The sequence below is a fragment of the Xenopus tropicalis genome, chromosome 8, assembly GCF_000004195.4.
Source record: "Xenopus tropicalis strain Nigerian chromosome 8, UCB_Xtro_10.0, whole genome shotgun sequence".
NCBI lineage: Eukaryota > Metazoa > Chordata > Amphibia > Anura > Pipidae > Xenopus > Xenopus tropicalis.
In genome coordinates this window covers 112,904,008-112,924,841 of record NC_030684.2, presented here as the reverse complement: position 1 = coordinate 112,924,841, position 20,834 = coordinate 112,904,008, and the positions used below count along the sequence as shown (strand labels likewise).

The 20,834-nt window shown below is 38.8% G+C and overlaps 1 protein-coding gene across 1 annotated transcript in view; it reads left to right on the top strand.

Annotated features, from left to right (window-relative positions):
* The window catches only part of prkd1 (protein kinase D1), a 76,954-nt gene that overhangs the window by 22,632 nt on the left and 33,488 nt on the right, over nt 1-20,834 (top strand). The window contains exon 2 of the mRNA NM_001127412.1: nt 15,157-15,295. Within this exon, the coding sequence (NP_001120884.1) occupies nt 15,157-15,295 (139 nt within the window). The remainder of the gene's footprint in view (nt 1-15,156; nt 15,296-20,834) is intronic.

The following is a 20,834-nucleotide window of genomic DNA, read 5'->3' as shown; positions in this document are numbered from 1 at the left end:
AAACTGACTCTAAGGGCTCTTTTACATAAGCATTATGCAACATGTTCTTTGCATCTTATGAGTCTTTGATGGGGGTCTATTGCAGGGAATGTATATTACACATGTAACAACTGCATGGGTAGATGCTTATTACAGGTCAGACATAACTTATTAAAACTTAAGGCTGTGAATGCCTTGCCAATGTGGGAGTCTACTATAGAAATTATTTCAAAAGGGTCTTCGACCTGATATATAACAACAATTTGACCCTTGAGTGTAATGCAACTAAGTTACCATTTCTAGGGTAAATTGTCAAATTGTTGCATTTATATACACAAAATCCATTTGCAAGCCATTTTTATCTCGGTTCTTTATGGGCAACAATAGTAAAGTCTGTGATTTAACTGTAGTCACCCAGGGCTGTGCAAGAATCCATGGAATACTGAGCAAAAGAAAAGTGAAGCAGACGAAAGGAAAATATTAGATAAATTATTTAAAAAAAAGCAAAGTGGAAATGATTGTTGAGGTGTTGGTGGTGTCCATTTTGGACACCTCAACCAAGACCAATTTAGGTACATACACCATTTTCGGTTTCTTTTCTAGTCCAGTGCCACAACAGCCCTTTAGTGCCGTCTCTGAAATGGCATCCCACTGGCTACAATGCATATGCGGCGGGGGGATTTGCCAAAATTGCCAGAGTTGCCTTGAGAGGAATTTTCTCCCTGTCTGTCACGGGCCTTAGCAGCCCCCCACATTAGGCTAATGCCCCACGGAGTGAATTAGATAGATCTCTGCTATCGTGGACGACTAACCACTCTGAAATGCCTTTCCACATTAGAAGTTGCTGGTAGAAAGATCTTCGCATTGCTTAAGTTTTCTGTAGTCGCTCCAAGTTTTCCCCTGTAGGCAAATTTGGAAAACCGAAGTGATGCGAATTCCCCCAGTGACTCCGATTATTGCTGGTGGAAAGGCATTACGGAGCAGTTAGTCCCGCGATAGCAGAGATCTGTTGTGGGCAACTAATGCTCCTTGGGACATCAGCCTTATTTTTTACTGTTTCACAGAGCATGTTCTAGTCAGCTCTCAGTTTCCTGAGTTTAGGGACCGACTTGCAGTATGCAGTACAATGTTGACAACACAAGCTGGTGAGCATTTTTTTTCAGTTATACATTACTTTGCAGTGTATTCTGCATCAGCATTAATCAGTAATCAGCCCTCTATTATCAGGTACTGAAACCTTTCTTTGTGCTAATGCTTTGGTAGTGTTTGTCCGTCCCTTCGTCCAGCACCCCAGAGCATGATATGGATGTACCAGTCCACAAAATTGAGTGCTGCTGTGGACAACTTTAAAGACACAGTTTATTATAGTTAGGGTAACTGTCTCTCTGTTCCCCAATCGGAATTTTTCCTCCTTTGAGCAAGAAAGTGCTCTGAAATACCTTTCTTTAATTTAGCCTCAGGTAAAAAATATTTTTGCACAAATTTCTTTAAACGACAAAGCATCCCTTTTACCATCACCCTTATAGAGCTCTTGAATCTCTTGGCCGAATCAGCATGTTTAGTATATAAAAATACACCATTTATAGTCATACTTTTGTTTTAGGCTTTGTTTCCCCTTTAAATGAAGGGAAAGCAGTGAAGCAGAAAGTGCGAAGTAGGAAAGCAATTTAAACAGGTAGCCAACTATACAGGAATAGTGAGAGAGAGCAGCCTTTGTATCTCTTCTTGTATGCACAGTTCTTCATTGTGAGAACTGTCCATTTTAAATAAGTGTGCTGAAAATTTTAAATCCCTGTTTACCGGGAGCCCAGTTTGAATTGAAAAAAGGCATTTTACAAGGTAGTGAATGGATGCATAAAGACGAGTTTTGATCCAAAACAAGTGGTGCCTTCTGGTGAATACTTCTATCGCGTTATTGGGCTTAGAGAAAAAGGACAGCCTTTTATGAGTTCATAGGAAGGGAGCACCGGGGCTATTCCCTGAGAGCGGATAGTATTTGGGGCACAGAAAAACCTTGTATTAACTTTATGCATCTCATTCATCTTAGATCTCCTTTAAAACTCCTTGCATGGAATCGGAGTGATGAATGGACTTTAGTTTGCATCGACCCAATATGAGGTCTTGCTCTACAGTGTTGCTCAATCTCATAAACAAACTATGTATCCGTTCTGGAAAAAGTGAATGGTTAAATCATTATTTTATAATCCCTGCTCTGCTTCAAAGTAAATGAGAGAGGAAGTGATTTTAAAAGGGCATTATTCTGAATTCTGCTCAGTGGCCAAACAGTGTCTGTTGGGAACACAAAGTGACCACTTTAGCTATCTGCATGCCCTGTCTGGCTGAGCAATGACATGGACTCACCCAGGATTTGCTTCAGTGCCGCCCCCTACATTCATAAAACTGGGAAGTGTAAGCCTTGCTTCCCTCTAGTTTCTGTATAGAGAGGGAATGGGAGCCGACACAAACAAAGCTGTACTTCCCCTGTAATATGAACAGGCATCTTTTAAATGTCATGTAACATTGAAAATCCATTTGTATTGATGTAACTATATCTAGCCAATACATGTTAAAGGTTTGATCACTGGTGTCTGATTTCTCTGGTTCAGAACCTTGTTTTCACTGCAACAGATTATTGGGATATGCCAACACATTGCCCTGGTATTGCTTGACCTACACATTCAAAATGAGATTAAATTGTGCTTTTTGCAAAGCAGACCTGGGACCCCTTTGCGTGTAACCAAAAACATGTAATTTATTTAAGCTGCTTTAATCCTTGCATAATTAGGTCACCCTGATAATATACTTCTACATAAGTAAGGGGGAAGGAGACTGCAGAATTGGATCTACATACACAATGCCAGGTAGCAGGAGGGCACAATCAATACACAATGCCAGGTAGCAGGAGGGCACAATCAATAAAGTCATGAACAGTGAAAACACAGTTCTAAAGGTGGCCGTACATGTTCAGATTTTAGTCTTCCAACGAACGCTCGGATATCGGTCGTATATTTAAATGCAATCTGAAACTAACATTCAGACTAAAATTGTAGGATAAAGCCCTTAATACTAATCAGAGTTGTTTTGAACATGAAATTGTTGGCAAACACCAATCATACGAAAGTGACTTCCATTGTTGGTCCCCGAGGATATCATAAGCAGATTTTTTCGTTAGCTGTCAGATCGACTAAATGACTGATCGCCATGGTATGAAAATTATCTGGACGATATTTCGGAGCCCACACAGTCTGTTTTTATCTGTATGTCTATGGCCAGCTTTAGGATGCAGAGGTCTGGGAAGAATGGAAGAAACATGTTGAAGGCCGATTGTGCCATTAAAATGCAGATATATCTGCTCCCGAGTTGCCTGTCTTTGTATTCCAGTAAGTGCCGTCCATGTGTTCTTTTTTCCTGCAGTCACTTGTGAGTCTTTGTGTTGTTTATATGTAACCATGCCATGGCTCTCTGGGGGTGTGTGAGACCGAGGTCACTAATCAGTGACCAACCAGCCTGAAAAACAGGGAGTGCCCACACCATTTAGTGAATCATCCAGCAGAACTCAGGTGTGCCTGGCATTTAACAAAGTGCATGCCAGCCACACCTCTACATTGCCAGCAGGATACGCACACTGTTTTACTCTCTGTGCATCACAATAAACCTGGCAACATGCTGTTTTCTTGTTTCACCAAATAATTTATTATAATTTATATTTGCTTCCTCGGATTATTCACTAGCCTACTGTTTGTTGTTTGTAACATGTGTATATTGTATGTGGGACGGGCACTGAAATGTTCTGGATACCCACATATCTAATGGGCCTCCCAAGGGATTTTAAGTCTCTGTTTGCTGGCTACAATGCCAGTCAGTGCCATACCCATTGTATATTATCTGGTCCCCTTATATTTGATATATCGATTATTTGGCAATATATGGTTACAAACTGAACACTGTCTTATATGGACTAGGTTTATAAGTTTTAAAGGCACTGGCATACAGGGTTATTCAGGGGGTTTTGCTACTGGGGTATTTCCCCTACTCAATTGGCAGGTGGCAAAATGCTCTGAACTGCCCCTTCATTCACTTGAATGATAATACCTTTTTGGTTGCATTTTTAGTGCAGCCTGGAGCCTGTAGAAGCATAAAATGAAACTTTAAGCCAATGGGGCAAATTATATGTGTAATCCTCAGAATGATGAGGCTTCGTAACAAGCATATTGCTCTTGTATGTACCTCCTGTGCATGCCTTGGGTATCGGACAGATACAGAAAGTGTTAATTTTTCTCTGCATTGCACCAGATAGTTTATGTTCCTGCGCTTTTGGCAACGCATACACACGACTGCATTTAATAAACTCACATTTATTTTTTCATACTGTAGTCATTCTGTTAGGAGGAAGAAAAACCCATTTATGACACTTCAATTCCTTCCTTTTTTTCATTTTTAAATATTTGTCTTCACAGTAGAATAATGGGTGAATTGTTAGTTCAGGGTTTTTGCTGCCTATGTGCATTATGGGTAGGAAAAGAAACTAAGTGGATTTCTCTGTTGACAGTGACCTTGGTTCTAAGCTTGTCTATTGTGTTGGATTTCTGTATATATATATATATATAATATATATATATATATATATATATATATATATATATATATATATATATATATATATATATATATATATATATATATATATATATATATATATATATATATATATATATATATATATATATATATATATATATATATATATATACATACACACACACATAAGTTTAAAGGGGATATTTAGTACTCTTCAGGCTTTTAAGGTCCTTCCTTTACCATATAAACTGGAGTGTTAGAGCCACTATTCATTTAATAATGCCTCTAGCTGTTATTTAAAAGTGGCAATGTATTTTACTTTTCCCTTTCCAGACCCTCAGTTTGTATTCCTGGAATTCCCGGGAACACTGGCCTGGAGTATTAGGTAAGTGATTACAAACACTTGGGGGTGCCCAACTTTTGGCTCCCCAAGTAATTGTGACTTTCCTTCTCCTTTAAGGTGGCCATACTTGGACTGATAAAAGCTGCTACCCCGGCCTCTCCCAAATAAGAAGCAGAATAGTTTGTACTTCTGAAATTCAGCACTATCTCTAAAACTGTAGGTTTTTGGGGTGTTAATTAGTATGTATTATACAAATCTGTATAATAAGCAATTGGATCACGATGTGGGCTTATACAGACCCATCGAACGAGAACTATGTTAATGAGCCAATGCAGTCCTTGGTCAGTGGGTTCCTCTAGCCTACCCAATAGTTATCTGGCTGATTTTATATCATATATCTGTGGGGCTGGCCCAATACACAGACCAGTAGGCGGCCAACTGAATTGGAAGTTTTTATTGGCTTCTGTATGGGAACATGCTGTATTTTTTTTTGTATACTGCCCTGGATATTGGCCTAAAAACACCCAAGGTGTACAAAAAATGGTTAGGTATCAGCAGGCATTGACATTTTTCTGCTGGTGGAGAAAATACAGTATGTACACATCACATTGCCTAAGGCCAGTAGCATACGGGATTTTGCACTCTTTGTGGTTTACAAACTATCTGAAAGTATTAAAATTCTTAAAATCACCTGGTCCTAGCCAACTGAATTGTGTGAAAATTTGCAAGAAAGTATTTCCCACAATCTGATCAGTTAGGAAGATCTGTTTTCAAGGCTTTTCGATAAAAAGTTATTTGTTTTGTTGCTCACGCAATCGTGATTACCCATGGGTGAGAAAATGCCCCCTGTACATTCCCCCAAGGGCTTACACAGCTGTCGCTTGTGGGTAATCGCTGGAAAATACCTTTACATTTTGCAAGTATGGGGATTGCCGCATGTAAACACTTTACAGTTGAATGCCCACCATAGAAAAAATTCCCACCATAGAAATATGTCCGAATTATATCATCTGCCGAAGAGAATGTCCATCCAATAAGTATGTTTAATGAGGATCTGGGGGATATTGTAATGCTGATAATGGTTTAAGTACCATCAGATAAGCACCATATATGCTTTATATAGTAAGATTACATTACAGGTTTTTACACCTGGTTATACATGTTCAGATTTTAGACATTCAGATTGTAATTGTAGGATAAAGTCGTAAAATAACAAATTGGAGGATGTTCCGAACATAAAATAATTGGCAGATAACAATCGTACGAAAGTGACATCACAGTGCATATTCTTATCTTTTCTATGTAGTTACAATAGGTAGTTCTCGTATAGTGCACTTTTCCTATTAAGCTAATGATTAGCAGCTTGAATAACTGCCTGTTCCATACCTTTTGGAGAGCAAAATACCAAGTCATGAAAAATCCATGTTTTTCTCATTCTGTGAATGCGTACTTTTGTCTGCTTGCTTCCAAGGAGCAGTGGTGTGTCTAGGTTGGGCTAGTATGGGCTTATAACTGTGTTGTAATAATTGGCAGGTGAAAAATTTCAGAATTTTTTAACCTGACCACTGGCATTGTGTATCAGCAATGATAAAAAGGGGAGAGGCCCTGTTTCTTAACCTGAATCTGCTTAAGTTAAGGTTTTTTCCCCCCATTTTTTGTGCTTATAAGGTTAAAAAAAAGATCACAAATGTTATTTTCACAATATTCCCATCTAAAGAGATGCGAGGAGGGTTGTTCTTGCTACATTGTGCCCAGGGAAAAAACATTGTGGTCAAAATGCAACCTAACCACTAACTGTAACATTGCCCTAAATGTAAACAAGGCTTAGGTAATCACTCCTGCCCTGTGGCTCCTGAGACGAGCAATTATCCTGTGAGTCTGTCTACAATCCCTGCCACAAAGCAAGACAAAACTGTTGTTTTGTTCCAAAAAGGAAATAGAATTAATTGCATGAGTTTTAGAGAATATATTTCCCCACTTAAGCACAAAAAGTAACTTCTTTTTTTCAGAAGCAAAGGAAATTTAATTTTTTTCAGTACTTCCCTATTGCTGCCATACTATTTTATTCTGTTTCAATTGAATATATATAATATATTTGTACCGTGTATGGAATTAAAGCGGACAAGCAGAGGTTAGTACTTTCTTAACATTATAGAAAAGCAGCAATGTTTGTGTCATTGTCTAGTAGGGTTTATGGTGACATAACCCATTTAGGATTGGACTTGCATGCAGTGTATGTTAATAAAGCCTGCATTTCTGCCACGCACAGATCCCTGTGGGATAATGGTGCTTGGGTGAGAACATGAAAGCGAAACACATTGTGAATCAGACAGTTGCTCTTTGATCCCATTTTTAAAAAGATCCACTGTTTTCCTTACATTCTAACACTGCTTTGTTGGCATGCAACCTGCCTTTACCTGCTAGCATATTAACTCTCCTACATTGTATTGCCCACATAAGCTAGATTTAAAGGGGAACTAAAGCAGAACAAAGATTTTGACTGGAAATGCTACAGCTTGTGTTAAATAATATGAAATACACAACTAATTTACAATTACTTCAGATTCACATTTCATGGCAGGATAGAAATCAGTGCATTTTGCATCAGAATTGGTATAAACTTTGCACTGTAGCATCCATTTCTATGACAAACATAACCTCACTCTGATAATGTTTTAAAGATTGAAGATGGAAAGCTATGGAGCTTGAGAGCATGGGCCATTACTGTTATATGTCTGCTTATCCTCTGGGCTGGTAGATTAAGCTCAGTATATGAAATACAGCATTTTAGACCTATCCTTTTTAGGCTTTAGTTCTCCTTTAAAGGTGAAGGAAAGGTGAAATGGCACCCCCAGTGATTGTATTTACTTACATAATGCCCCAGGCATATGTAATATCTAATAGCAGAACAATGCCTGACCAAGTGGGCATCATGTAGTGATCCTCTTCCACTTCATCTTTCTTGGCTACCCTGGGTTGTGGTTGGCTACCCCAGGTTGTGTTTTTATAACACACAGTTGTGTAGGTTTTTTTGGTTTTTTTTTTGACATAGGGCCACAGATACCATTTCATGGTGATCTGAATGGCGACAGAACTGTTTCTCCTGTTTCTGTTGGCCTTTGCTCAGTTATGTTTAAGGGGTTTTTGTCTCGCACGTTTCCTCTTCTGCACTGAACTGGGGGAAGCCTCCACCTCATCAAAAAGAGCTTGTGTATTGGGTGTACACACGGCATCATTTGTAAGTCTGTGTTTGGGCTTTCACTTGAATACTTTGTGTGCTGTGACAACATTAACATTAAAACTTGGAGAGGAGGTTGTGTTGCAAACAGGAGGAAAGCAGCGAATTGGCACGAGAATGTCTGTCTGGCTGCCTCATTGCTTTGTGTTTCTCTCTATTATGTGGTCACATTAAGCAGCTATCGTTTGGCCTCTGTCTTATATTACCTTTATTGGCTTTCCCCACTCCTACCCGGGCCTTGTGGTTCAGTAACTTGCGGTTAGTCAGTAGTTGATCTGCATGCAGTGATGTGTTTCAGCAGTACATTAGTTAATATTTTCTAGCCCCCATCCTCACCCCCATCCTACTACACATGCATGTTCCTTTTCCTTTCCGATGCCCTGTCCTTTCCTGCAACCATTTCCTCTAATACAGCCTTCTCTTCTATACTTTTATTTTATACCCTTCCAATACATGTATTATTAATTTATAAAGCACTAACTTATTTCACAGTGCCGGACAATGGAAGGGTGTGTATAAGCTTATTACAGCTTGCAATGATTTTGTACTTCAGTTAAAGCTCTATTCTTGCATCTGATCCTCCATTTCTTTTTCATCTTTTATGTCTTACATTTGCCTTTCGCTCACTCTGCATCCCTTTGATCCCCCCCCCTGTCTCCAGTTATAGTGTCAGTGGGTAAGAGATCTCTGCTTGATACTTGAACACTGTTGCTATAGTACCTACTCAGTCTTGCTTACTGCCTGAATGAGCCCCACAAGGACAACTATGTACTCCCCGCTATTCCGCCCCTTTCTGCATTTTGTAGCCAGTTTACATAGTGCTTGGGAATTGGGATTTTCCGGTACAAAAGATCATATATAATTTGGATCTCTATACCTTGTTTCCAAAACAAAAAAGAGGGTAATAAGAGGTGAAATTCACAGTGGCTGGGGTGCTGGATCAGATGCTATTACTCCAAGAGGTAGGATTTGGTTTTGAAGAAGTAAATGGAGAAATTAAGGGCTGGAAAGTAATGAGCAGTAAGTGAGAGAGTGTATTTTTAAACAGGAGATTTGCCATGTTTTGTTGCAGAGCCAATGCCTCTGTAGTCCAATGTACACTGCTATTTCTTTTATTATGCAGAGTATACCTGTCATGGCTATGGATCTGAGACGTTACAGAGCCTTAAAAGTCAGTTGAAAGCCACATAAATCGCTGCCTGTTTAAAGTGCACAGTGCAGGAAAAGTGCTCATAGGTGGAGCTTCCGTAACGATCAACATGCAAGTGTAATGCACAATATTTGTTGCCTAATGGATTCACAGCACAGAATCTGCCCGGTAGTTGCACCCATTCATCCTGCTCTAAAGGTGCTAGGAAACAGTCTTGCTGATTAGGCGTTTAACTGTTGCCTTTCTTATTAAAGGGAACTTCACTATTATAAAATAACCAAGTAGAAGCCGTTTAGCCTGTTTCCAAAGTATTATCTGCAGCTCAGAATGTTTACTCAGAGAATAAGTACATGTAGCATTATTACTGTGTTTGGAATTCCAGGGCATGCCTCCTTCCTCTTGGAGTAAGTTTAGTGGTGCTAGGCAGTAGAGGGCAATTGATCAGGGCACTGTGAAACAATTACCCTCCATCCTGTCTTATCTTCTATTGAAAGCATTATATGCTTATTGTTTCTTTGTTCTGGTTTGTAGCTATAATCGGCTCTTCCTCAAGTCCAGCTTGCTTCTGATGAGAATAAAGGTAGCCATATATGGGCCAATAAAAGCTGCCAACTTGTTCCTTCTTAGACCTAGTCAGCAGCTTATTGGCCCATATATGGTGCCTGCCCGACCGATATCTGCCTGAAAATCTGGCAGATATCAATTTGGCAGGTTTGAGTTTGCCAATTTGGCAGGTTTGAGGACCGCAGATGTGTGTTGATGTGGTCCTCGTCTCAACAGCTTGCATAGAAGCAGTTATGGTCCAGTTGTTGGCCTGAGGGCCAAACGATCCAATCAGCCCAATATTGACTACACCAAGGTGGGGCACATCAGTGAAAGATCTGTCTCAGTGTCTCAATTAGTTTCTGTGATACCTGACCAATCTCACCAAGCTTACTGCTAATTGTTTTCTTTAAAACCCTAAGGGTAAGAACCCATGGAACAGTCAGCCACAATAGATCTCTGCTATTGCGGGCGAGAAACCGCTCCAAAAAGGCTTTCCATCTGCAACAATAGGAGTCACAAGTGGAAACCTTTTACATCGCTTTGGTAATCCGAAGTCACACGAAGTTGCCTGCAGTCCACACTCAAACGCTTTTTGAGTATTCCTAAGGAATCCAACCTGCAAAGCAGGACTCTAGTCCATTCTACTTATCATTGGTGTAAGTAGTTTTTGTTGCAACAGTGTCAGGAGGTTTTATGGAGACAGATAAAAGGCTGAAACAGAATAATAGACAGATGACCATTATAGGACAGGAGTAGAGTTTTTGTTGATCATTTTTTTCAGTAAAAGAAGATTGAATTTAGCTTAATTAAATGTGTATGAAATGATTTTCCTTTATTAATCCAGATTCAGAATTCTGGTGCCCCTCCTTTTCAGCAGCTGAGATTATCCAGACCAGATACAAATCCATCAGTGCAGATGCTGGTGCTCTGAGTTTCAGTAAAAGGACAATGTAGCTGTTCACATCCGGAAATAAGGCCGAATGGCCACCGTACCATTGGTTTTTAATCTTCCCTGTTTAGTTATCATCTTTTTTTATATGCCTTCCTTGACACAATGTGCCATATATGTGTAGACCATGTCTATTTGTTCACAACCTTAATGCATTATGTTTTGTGAATGTATTGGTGGCTTTAAAGGGGAAGTTTACTTGTAGTATGTTATAGAATGAGTGGATCAGTGCTATTTGTCTAGCAGTGTGGGTAGCCGTGTTTGTCAATATCCAAACCTCTTGGCCTATTGATGTTATAACACTCAAGGTGCTTTTTGTTTGGCTGCTCTTTCATTATTAATTTTGCCTTGGCTCAGATTGTCTTAGGCTGGCTCAATACTTTCCATAGCTCTTTTAATATTCTATAGTTTCCTTACAAGAAGCCAGCTGGCAGTGTAGCTCAAGCAGAATGTATGTTTTTTCCTGAATAATACTTATAAAAAAAAATACATATTTGTTTGGGTTTAGTATAAAAAGCATAGCTTTTACATATAGGTACAATAATACTGTCGGCATTGGTGTCCCCTCTGCAAGAAAATTTAAACATAGCAACTAGTATTTGTAGTGTCAAACCAAGTGAAGCTGGAGTCGGTTGGAGGCCATAAATACTTTGGTTGCATCTGGGCATCAGGCCTAGAAATGGAGAGCTGTGGTTTAGTGATCACGCTACGAAGCAACAATTCTGAGACTGTGTCAGAACTTTAAAGGGAAAGTCGTATGAAATGTTATGGTCGCACAGATTTTCTAAATTCAAAGGCTGATTGAATTCATTTGTTAAGTTTACAAATACTTTTAAATACCTGTCAACTCTGCTTTGGTGGAACATTCACAGATTATAGGTACAGTACCTTCTGGAAATCAGAGGAGGGTGAAATCCATAGGAGGGCTTTCCATAGGAGATCCTATAATTGCATATAAACATATATATATAGGTACGGGACCTTTTATCCAGAATGCTTGGGACCTGGGGTTTTCCGGATAAGGGATCTTTCCATAATCTGGATCTCCATAACTTTTGTCTGCTAAAAATCTTTTAAATATTGAATAAACCCAATAGGCTTGCTTTGCATCCAATTAAGGATTAATTATATCTTTTAGATAGAATCAAGTACAAGGTACTGTTTTATAATTACAGAGAAAAAGGAAATCATATTTAAAAATTTGAATTATTTGCTTTTAATGGAGTCTATGAGAGATGGCCTTTCCGTATTAAGGAACTTTCTGGATAATGGGTTTCCAGATAAGGGATCCCATACCTGTATAGGATTTGGCATTTTGTTTGGGGAGGCTAAGCCTTGTTGTCCATTGTTCTCTCTGATGCATCTGTCATGCATTGGTAAGGCCGATCTTATATTTCAATTGGATTTAACTCGCAATATAGTATGTTAAAACTGACCCTGACTTGGCATATAGATTGGAGAGTATATAAAAAATCGCCAAACCTGCCTGACTAAATGTGGGCATTTATAGCCAAATTTACAGCATATATAGACCACTTATTAGATCTTGTAGCTGTTCTAAATTGATTTTTTTTTTGTTTGTCATTTGTTATATCCTATAGGAGTATTGTATGGGCATGGGGGTTTTTGTGTGTGTTCTGTGCAGCTATTGTGTATGTTTGCCAGATAAAAATAATTTGCAATTTTGTACCTATTAGAATAATACTTGGGATCTGTGTTGCTAGTTACAGTGTTCTTTTTTCAGGGGCACTTGAGTTGTCGTGACTAGAGAACATATTTCTGCTTTCTTTTTGGTCTCATAACCTTTAGTATATTTATTTAAAAGGACCAGTGTATATGTAGCCATTCCTTTTGCTCCCTACCAAGCTAAAACCTCATGTAATACTAATAAAGGAAAATCTGCTGCAAATGCGATTAATTACTCTCTCTAACACTATACATATTTATTTATGCAATATGCAATATGTTTTGCAGTTCTTCTCTGACAGGATCATTTTAGGCAGGGGTTGTTAACTTACAGGTTGAGACCCAAATCTAAGTATCCCCATGGTATTTAGGATGGGTAACCATGATCCCCTTACGTTTAGTGACATTTTCTTTTACAATAGAAAATAGCCATCAACTTGGGGTGTATTTTAGGCCATCCTATATCAGCCAAGTGAAAAGCCTTCCTTGACTCCCTTTCACTGCAATGAAAGTGCAAGTGTTTTGGGCCAAGAAATGTTCACACCTGCATTTCTGTGGGGGAAGGCCTGCCTCGCTGGAAATTCTCTGGTCCTTTACCTTGGTTACTTTCCAAGTCCCACTCCTCGGATGCCTCATTATGAAGGTTAAAATCCCTCATATTTGGTTTTAAGGCAGTCCTTTGTGTTGAGCACGGGGCCTGTAAATACCTTCTCTTTAAGGAGGCTTTCACTGCATAATTATTTATGTGCATCTTTTATTTTATGAAGCGGTGTTTACCCTGAAACATACCTTGTGCTTGTATCCATGGCAACACATTGGATGCTATTCGCTGTCATGGAGACCCCTTTCTGTCCAGAGGACACTGCTCAAGGGGTTATTAATTGCAAGAAGAGCCCTTGTTAAAGAGAGGCAATGGGTCCCAGTCTTCCCAGCAACTAGGCTTTAGAAACCATTCATTTGCTAGAATGTTATTAACAGTTTCAGTGCTTTGTATTCCCACTCCAATTCTTTTAGCTGATTAAAGGTATACTTCACATTCTGTAATTTACATTTTTACATTACAGCTGGCAAATGATTTCATAAAATATATAGCTTTGTTTCCTTGGCATTGTAGTTAGCTAGGTTTCCCCACATACTCTGTTCATCTGTTATCTCACATTTCAACTCTAGAAGTGATAGAGATAAAAGGGCCACTACAGAGTAAACTGTGTCCTCAAAAATGGCATGAGAATTGAAGTAGTATCTCTGTAACATCTTCTCATCTTCTGTAATAAAATTATATATTGTGAGTTTAAATATGTGGTACAACTGCTGTTTGGAAACAAATTCAAGAGTGGTTTTATTGACCATGCCTTCTGCAGTTACCAGATCTAAGGGAGGCATACAAACAGTTGTATTTTTTTTTCTATCTGATTATTTTAGTGCTAAAAATCGCCAAAAAAGTTGCGACACTTCCAAGATTTATTTCGCTACAAAACTGACCATTCCAAATCCTTAATACTCCATATAAAATTGTCAAGCCATGTAGCAGTCAATGGCAGATGTCCCTTCCTTTTACTAGAAGATCTCTCTTTGCTTCATACTGTTAGAGGTTTTTGGATTTTTGACACTGGCTTTTGTGCGAATTCGAAAAAGTCACAGTGTGACTGGCAGCCTACAGAAGGCTATGTTTGTCGTTATAGTTTTTATGCAGCCAATACTTGCCTCCTTACCAGAAATTCAAAAATGAGCTCCTGCTTTGAGGCCATGGGGAGCAACATCCAAGGGGTTGTGGTGCAACATCTCTGTCTACCTTTGATTAATGGACCCTTTAGTGTTAAAAGGAAGCCCATTAAGTACTTTACTATTTTTGGATTGGTTATGGCATATTATTATCCCACAATACACACACATATGCACTGTCCTTGGAAAATTGTAATTTGCAAGTGCGGTTTTTCAGAAGCCAAGTGCAGCTAATCCTCCTTATATTTTTCTGAAGCACATGTCTCTCAGTGCTGAGAAGTATTACTATATGCTGTATCTATACAGCATTCCATATAATTGATATAATGTGTACAGCACTGTTTGATTCCAAACCCCAGAGAGAATTTTTTGACTACTTGTGTTGTGCACAATTAGTCTTAGGGGCAGCTCTGAGTTCCTGGTTGGGATTATGTGATTTTACGCTAATGGCACATATGAAATTTTATATAAGTGATGGCTCTAACCTGAAAGACGCTATGGCAGTAGATGTAGATAGGGTATCTAGAAGGCATAGCTGCTGGGTTTATACACAGCCAAGGAAACCATCAAGCAAAAAAAATATGTCTCTATAATTCAGTGATCATTTTTTTGTCATGTTAAATGAAGGATAAAAGAGCACTTAATTTAAAAAGTCAATCCCATATGTAATTAAAGGCACAACGTTTGCTCAGGTGCAGTAACCTATAACAACTGATAGGGTGTTTGCTTTTAAAAGGGTGACCAGTAAATGCGATTTTCTGATTGGTTGCACCTTTAATTACAAAACCTTATTAGTCTCCATTTGAAATATTTGATTTCTTATTATAAGTTTGGAGAATCATGTCATATCAAGAGCATTCCTTTATAGAAACTGACAGAACATTCTATTATTTGTATAATTATAAAGTGGCAAAAAGAGTTTTCAGACTTCCTAATTCTGATCTGCCCATTCCTGTCATTTGCAGTTTCCAGAATGTGGTTTCTACGGGATGTATGACAAGATCCTCTTGTTTCGGCATGATCCAAACTCCGAAAACATCTTGCAGCTGGTTAAGTCTGAGGCTGATATTCAGGAGGGGGACCTCATTGAAGTGGTGCTTTCAGGTAAAAGCAAGCTTCCTTTTCAGACTTTGCAAAAGGAGATGTCAACCTAAAAACCTTTTTTATAATGGTAGAAAATTCTAAGCATTATTCCAATAAATAGTAATAAGTGCTAAAGTCGACCTGCTGGTTCTTACTCCTGAAACAGTTAAGCAGAAGCCAGCTGGTTTACCTGGAGGAGAATAAAGTCCTTCTGCATTTTATAAAGAGTCCTTCTGCATTGTATAAAGAGTTAGTCTGGAGTAAAGGTCCCCATACGGGTCCCAATACGGGTGGGCGATATCAGGAGAATCCAGGCTAATTCGATCGTTTGGCCCTGGGGACAAACGATCGAATTATAACAACAGGTATAGGAAGAGTCGGTCCGGGGACCGCATCAACGAGCCAATGCGGTCCCCAATCCGACTAGATTTTTTAACCTGCCCGATCGACTTCTGGCCGATTTCAGGCCAGATATCGGTCGGGCAGGCCCGTCGGTAGTGCCCATACACGGCCCGATTAGCTGCCGAGTTGGTCTAAAGGACCGATATCGGCAGCCAGAATCGGCCTGTGTATGGGGACCTTTAGAGTGAGAACAAAATAAACAAATACTACTGCCCCATCACAGCACACAGCAGCACAAAAACTTAGTCCTGTGGCACGTCAAGCTTTTTGACTGCCACTGCCCTTTAGCAGAAAAGAGTGGTTGTCAAAACCACCCTGTCCACCTGTCGCTTGAGTGTTTCTGAGTGAACAACTGCCTATCGCCCATGCTGGTATAGTTATGTGATATCTCTCTGTGCAGACATTAAAAAAAAACCCACTTGGTATGGAGAGTGCCCATCTGGTTTCTTTTTGTTACATTATAACAAAATATATAAAAAAAAACAGGAATACTGCGGATGTTGATAAGGAACCTTGTGGTTAGTCGATCCGAGAGACATTTTAGGCATGACTAGAATTGCTTAGCCTGTGACAGTTACATAGAACTTTTTAATAGTTCCATTAGTCGATTCCAGAAACTGAGAGAATGGCTCAAGTTTTCATGTAATGGTCTGAATTTTCAATACCTGCCTTTCTAGGTGACAATTATAAAATGGGCATGTCAAACAAAAAAAATGTTTGAAGCCTGCAGCAGGCATGCAACGTGATAATGGCCACTTGGTGCTTCATCCTGGTGCCATTTGGGGAATATGCTCTAAGGCCAGTGTCACAATGGGGGATTTTGAGCAGGAACAGTATTAGAATTGCACTAGTGTGGCAATATAAATGTAAAATGTTCTTTTTAAAACCACGTGTGGCTTTGTCCAGTGTGACTGCTTTAGGGATTTCATTTCACAAGTTTACAAGTTTCTCCGTAAAAGAAACCTTTCAGCAGCTGAAGCTGAATCTCTTTTAATCTGTAGGGATACCCTCTTGCCCTCACTGTAGGCCTATTTGTGAACATATTTCCAGAAAATCTTTTTATGTATTCTTTGTATAACATGATCATACATCCCCTTAGGCAGCTCTTTTTTTAATGTAAACATACCCATGTGGAGCAGCCTGTTTTTATTGCTGATATATTCTGTTCCTTTTAGCCACCTTTCTCTGCTACCTTTAAAATAATGTCAATTTTTGTGAACTGGAATATAAATCTATTTTAAAGGGATATGATGCCCATTTATAGGAACATGTCATTGTCACTAGTATTGGAGGGCCATATTCTTTTTTTAAATCACCCCTAAACCACTTAGCAGTCAGCATTGCATCGTCTGATGCAATCTGTCAAGTTTGGCAGGAGTTTGGAATGTGGCACAAACCTTCTATTCTGGATTCCCATCCAGCTTGAGTTGCTCTGTGTGCACTGGAAAATTAGGGCAATGCCACATGAGGAGATAAGTAACACTTTATGCCTCCATTAATTTATCAATCAGTGGGAGTGGGACAAAACACTACTTGTCCCCTTGTTACCATTACCCTTAATCTTGGTTGGAGGATCGAAACTTGTAAGTAATACAGACCTCTAAGCATTTTTCAGGGGACCAGAAAAAAAAAGTTGTAAAATTCGTGAAAATGTCAAGCCAGAGAAATCTATTATGCATTTTAAACTGGTGGGACCAATGAAAAATGATGTGAAATGCAATCAAACTTAAAATCAGGAAATGTAAAATTGAGGTGCCACTGACTGTATCACTGAGGAGTTCCATGATCCATATAAAAGCAACAGGTCAAAGGCTGAGTGCTTTTTACAAGTCATGCAACTTGGCCCACTCTTTATAAGGATATAATTTACAGGATATTCATAGTTCTTGTGTATTATAATAGATATAATAGCAAATATAAGAACTTGTCTGTATCATTTTAAACTAAGATTTCCAATACACACTGTATGGCGCAGTTGTGTAACCATTAGTTTGTGTACTGGGTACCGGGATAAATGCTTTTAGCACACTATTGGTTGGGACACTATAAAATGTATATAAAAAGAGAAACCCTATATTTAATTGCAAATAGTACAAAGATGCTATATCAAATGTTGAAATTGAGAATTGTTATTGTTTTCTAAAAAGATATATTGTTTTGAATTTGGTGCCAGCAACACGTTTCAAATAAGTTGGATAGGGTAACAAAAGACTGGAAGAGAGTTGTGTAATGTTAAAAAGAGGATCTGTTAGAACTAAAGATTTTGGGATTTCATCATCTACAGTACACAATATTACTAAAAGATTTGTAGAATCTGGAGAAATCTCTGTCCACAAGGCCAAATGCCAATATTGGATGGCCGTGATCTTCCAGCCCTGACGCGGCAATCTATTCAAAACAGATATGATTCTGTAGTGGAAATCACTGCATGGGCTCAGGTATACTTCCCAAAACCATTGGCTGGGAACAGTGTGTGGCTGCATGCACAAATGCAAGTTATAAGTCTACCATGCAAAGAAGGGACCATATATAAACATGATCCAGAAACACCGCTGCCTACCTTTGGGCCCAAGCATATTTAACATGGACTGAGTTGAAGTGGAAAACTATCTTGTGGTCTGATCTATCAAAATGTAAAATTCTTTTAAAGAAGAAGAGTAGCATCCAGTTTGTTATCAATGCACAGTTAAGGACTGCGACTAATCTCCCCGATATGCCATCCCACCGGCTAGAATGTAAATCGCTAGTGGGATGGCATATGTGGCACGGCGATTTGCCGAAATCACCAAAGTTGCCTTGAGAGGCGCTGCGTATGCCATCCCACTGGCGATTTACATTCTAGGCGGTGAGATGGCATATCGGGGAGATTAGTTGCCTGTGACATGGGAAATTTGTTGCACGGCGACTAATCTCCCTGTCTGTCACAGCCCATAAAAGCCAGATCCCTATTGGTATGGGGGTGCACTGGTGCACATTGCATTGGTAGCTTGCACATCTGGGAAGGCACCATTAATGCTAAATGATATATACAGGATTTGGAGAATTGCTCTGCAGTAAGAGAGTCTGAGTACTAAACTGACCTGCCCGCAGTCAACCATTGAAAACATTTAACACATTATGAAATGAAAAATAAAAAGAAGTAGACAAGAAGGCAAGAATGGGACAACATTTCACCTTTAAAATTACAGCAATTGGTTTCCTTGGTTCCCAAATGGTCACAGAGTGTTGTTAAAAGTAGAGGTGATGCAATACAGTGGGAAACATGCCCCTCGGCCAACTTTTTTTAAATGTGTTGCTGGCATCTAATGCAAAATGAGCATATTTTTTTCAGAAAACAATAAACTCTCAGTTTCAACATTTGATATGGTGTCTTTGTACTGCTTGCAATTAAATATAGGGGTTAAAAGAGAATTCCATTCTCTTTTTCTTTTACACAATGTCATAACTGTTTTGAAAACAGGGTTGTACTTTCAGATTATGTAATAATTTGCTGTATTTTTTTTTATTATGCATCAAATACTTTAAACAAACTTAATAGTAACTTCTTAAGTGAGTCTAATGTCTTTTCTACTGACACTTTCACGGTAATTTACTACAAACCAGGGAAAGAAATGCAGAACTATAAAGGGATTCAGCAAGCACGTATTGCAGTAACGCAATAGCAAACCACTGGAAACCATATATAGTTAGAAAGGATACATTTGGAAGATTTATAAAACTGGGTACATGCAAATATGTGTGTCTGTACAAATATGTGTGTGTTACTTTTAGTAGGCAGATCAGTAGGTAGAGGACCATAGTCACTGGGAGGAGGGTTTCCATGGCAGAAGTGCTCATAGGATATTTGGGCCAGCATATGGACAATATTTGCATCTATTTAACAGAAGCTCAGTAATTAAAAAGATTAAAAAAAAAAAAAAGCTCCACCTATAGTTTTAATAATGTAAGTTTACTTTATGGAGATGGAGGGGGGATATTAGGGGTAAAAAAATAAACAATCACCCATTATTAGTGATCAGGCATACATTCTGTGTGTGCAGGACTACTACCCTGGCCTTGAAGACAGAGCTACCTGTTTGGCTGTAGAGCAGCCCTTTGTTTTCTGTGCTGTGACTAGTAATGTCTATGCTCATACTTTTTTATTTGTATGCTACTACATCACAAAGTCTATAAAACCCTGTCCTGTCTTGTTCTGTAGTTCTGACTCTTGACTTTGTTCAGAATAAACCTTACCTTTCTACCCTAAATGACCTTCAGTATCTGAATTTTCCATGACAGTAGTTTATAATGAAAACGAAAGGATGCTTTGTGTTACAGTTATGGGTCCTGCAGCTGAAGTGAAATATTAAAGCATCATTCCTTTGCAAATAAGCCCAGAAAAAAATTGTTGCCAAACAGGTTTTGATTCAAACCAATTACACAGAATTCTTACTGATGCACGTGCATAAAAAAACGTTAAAGGGTCAATAATGAAAGCAAATAGAAATGCCCTACATGCAAAATGTAATAACCCAGTGGGCAGATGTCTGGACTTGCACTTCAGCCTACTGTGATCATTCGCTATGGATCAATCCCCTGAACATTGGGTGTGTGGCTAAATGTTACTAAAATAGATGGTTTTCAGATTGATCACTTGCCTTGTGTATGACGAGCTTTAGCATCCAGGTTCTAAGATCCTGTGTCATTCCTAGGAAGCATGATATTTTCATTTATAAAGTCCTTTGTTTGGATTTTTGCTGTTTCCTTTCCATTTCTGGCCCTGTCCAGGAGGATTTATTATCGCCACAGGGGATATTATAAAGAACTAATTAACCCTTCTGGAAGTAACAATACCAACTATATCCGTTAAATTCAGTAATTTTTTTTTCAGTAAAATTTTAAATTAAAGGAACAGTAACACAAAAAATGTTTTAAAGTAATTAAAATAAAATGTATTGTTGCCCTGCACTGGTAAACTGGTGTGTTGGCTAAAGAAACGCTACTATAGTTTATATAAATAAGATGCTATGTACCCATGGGAGCAGCCATACAAGCTGGAAAAAAGGAGGAAAGGCACAGGTTAAATAGCAGATAACCTCTGTAGAATATAATGGTGCTTTATCTGTTATCTGCTATGTAACCTGTGCCCATTCTTCTTATAATGACCGCCCCTATAGCT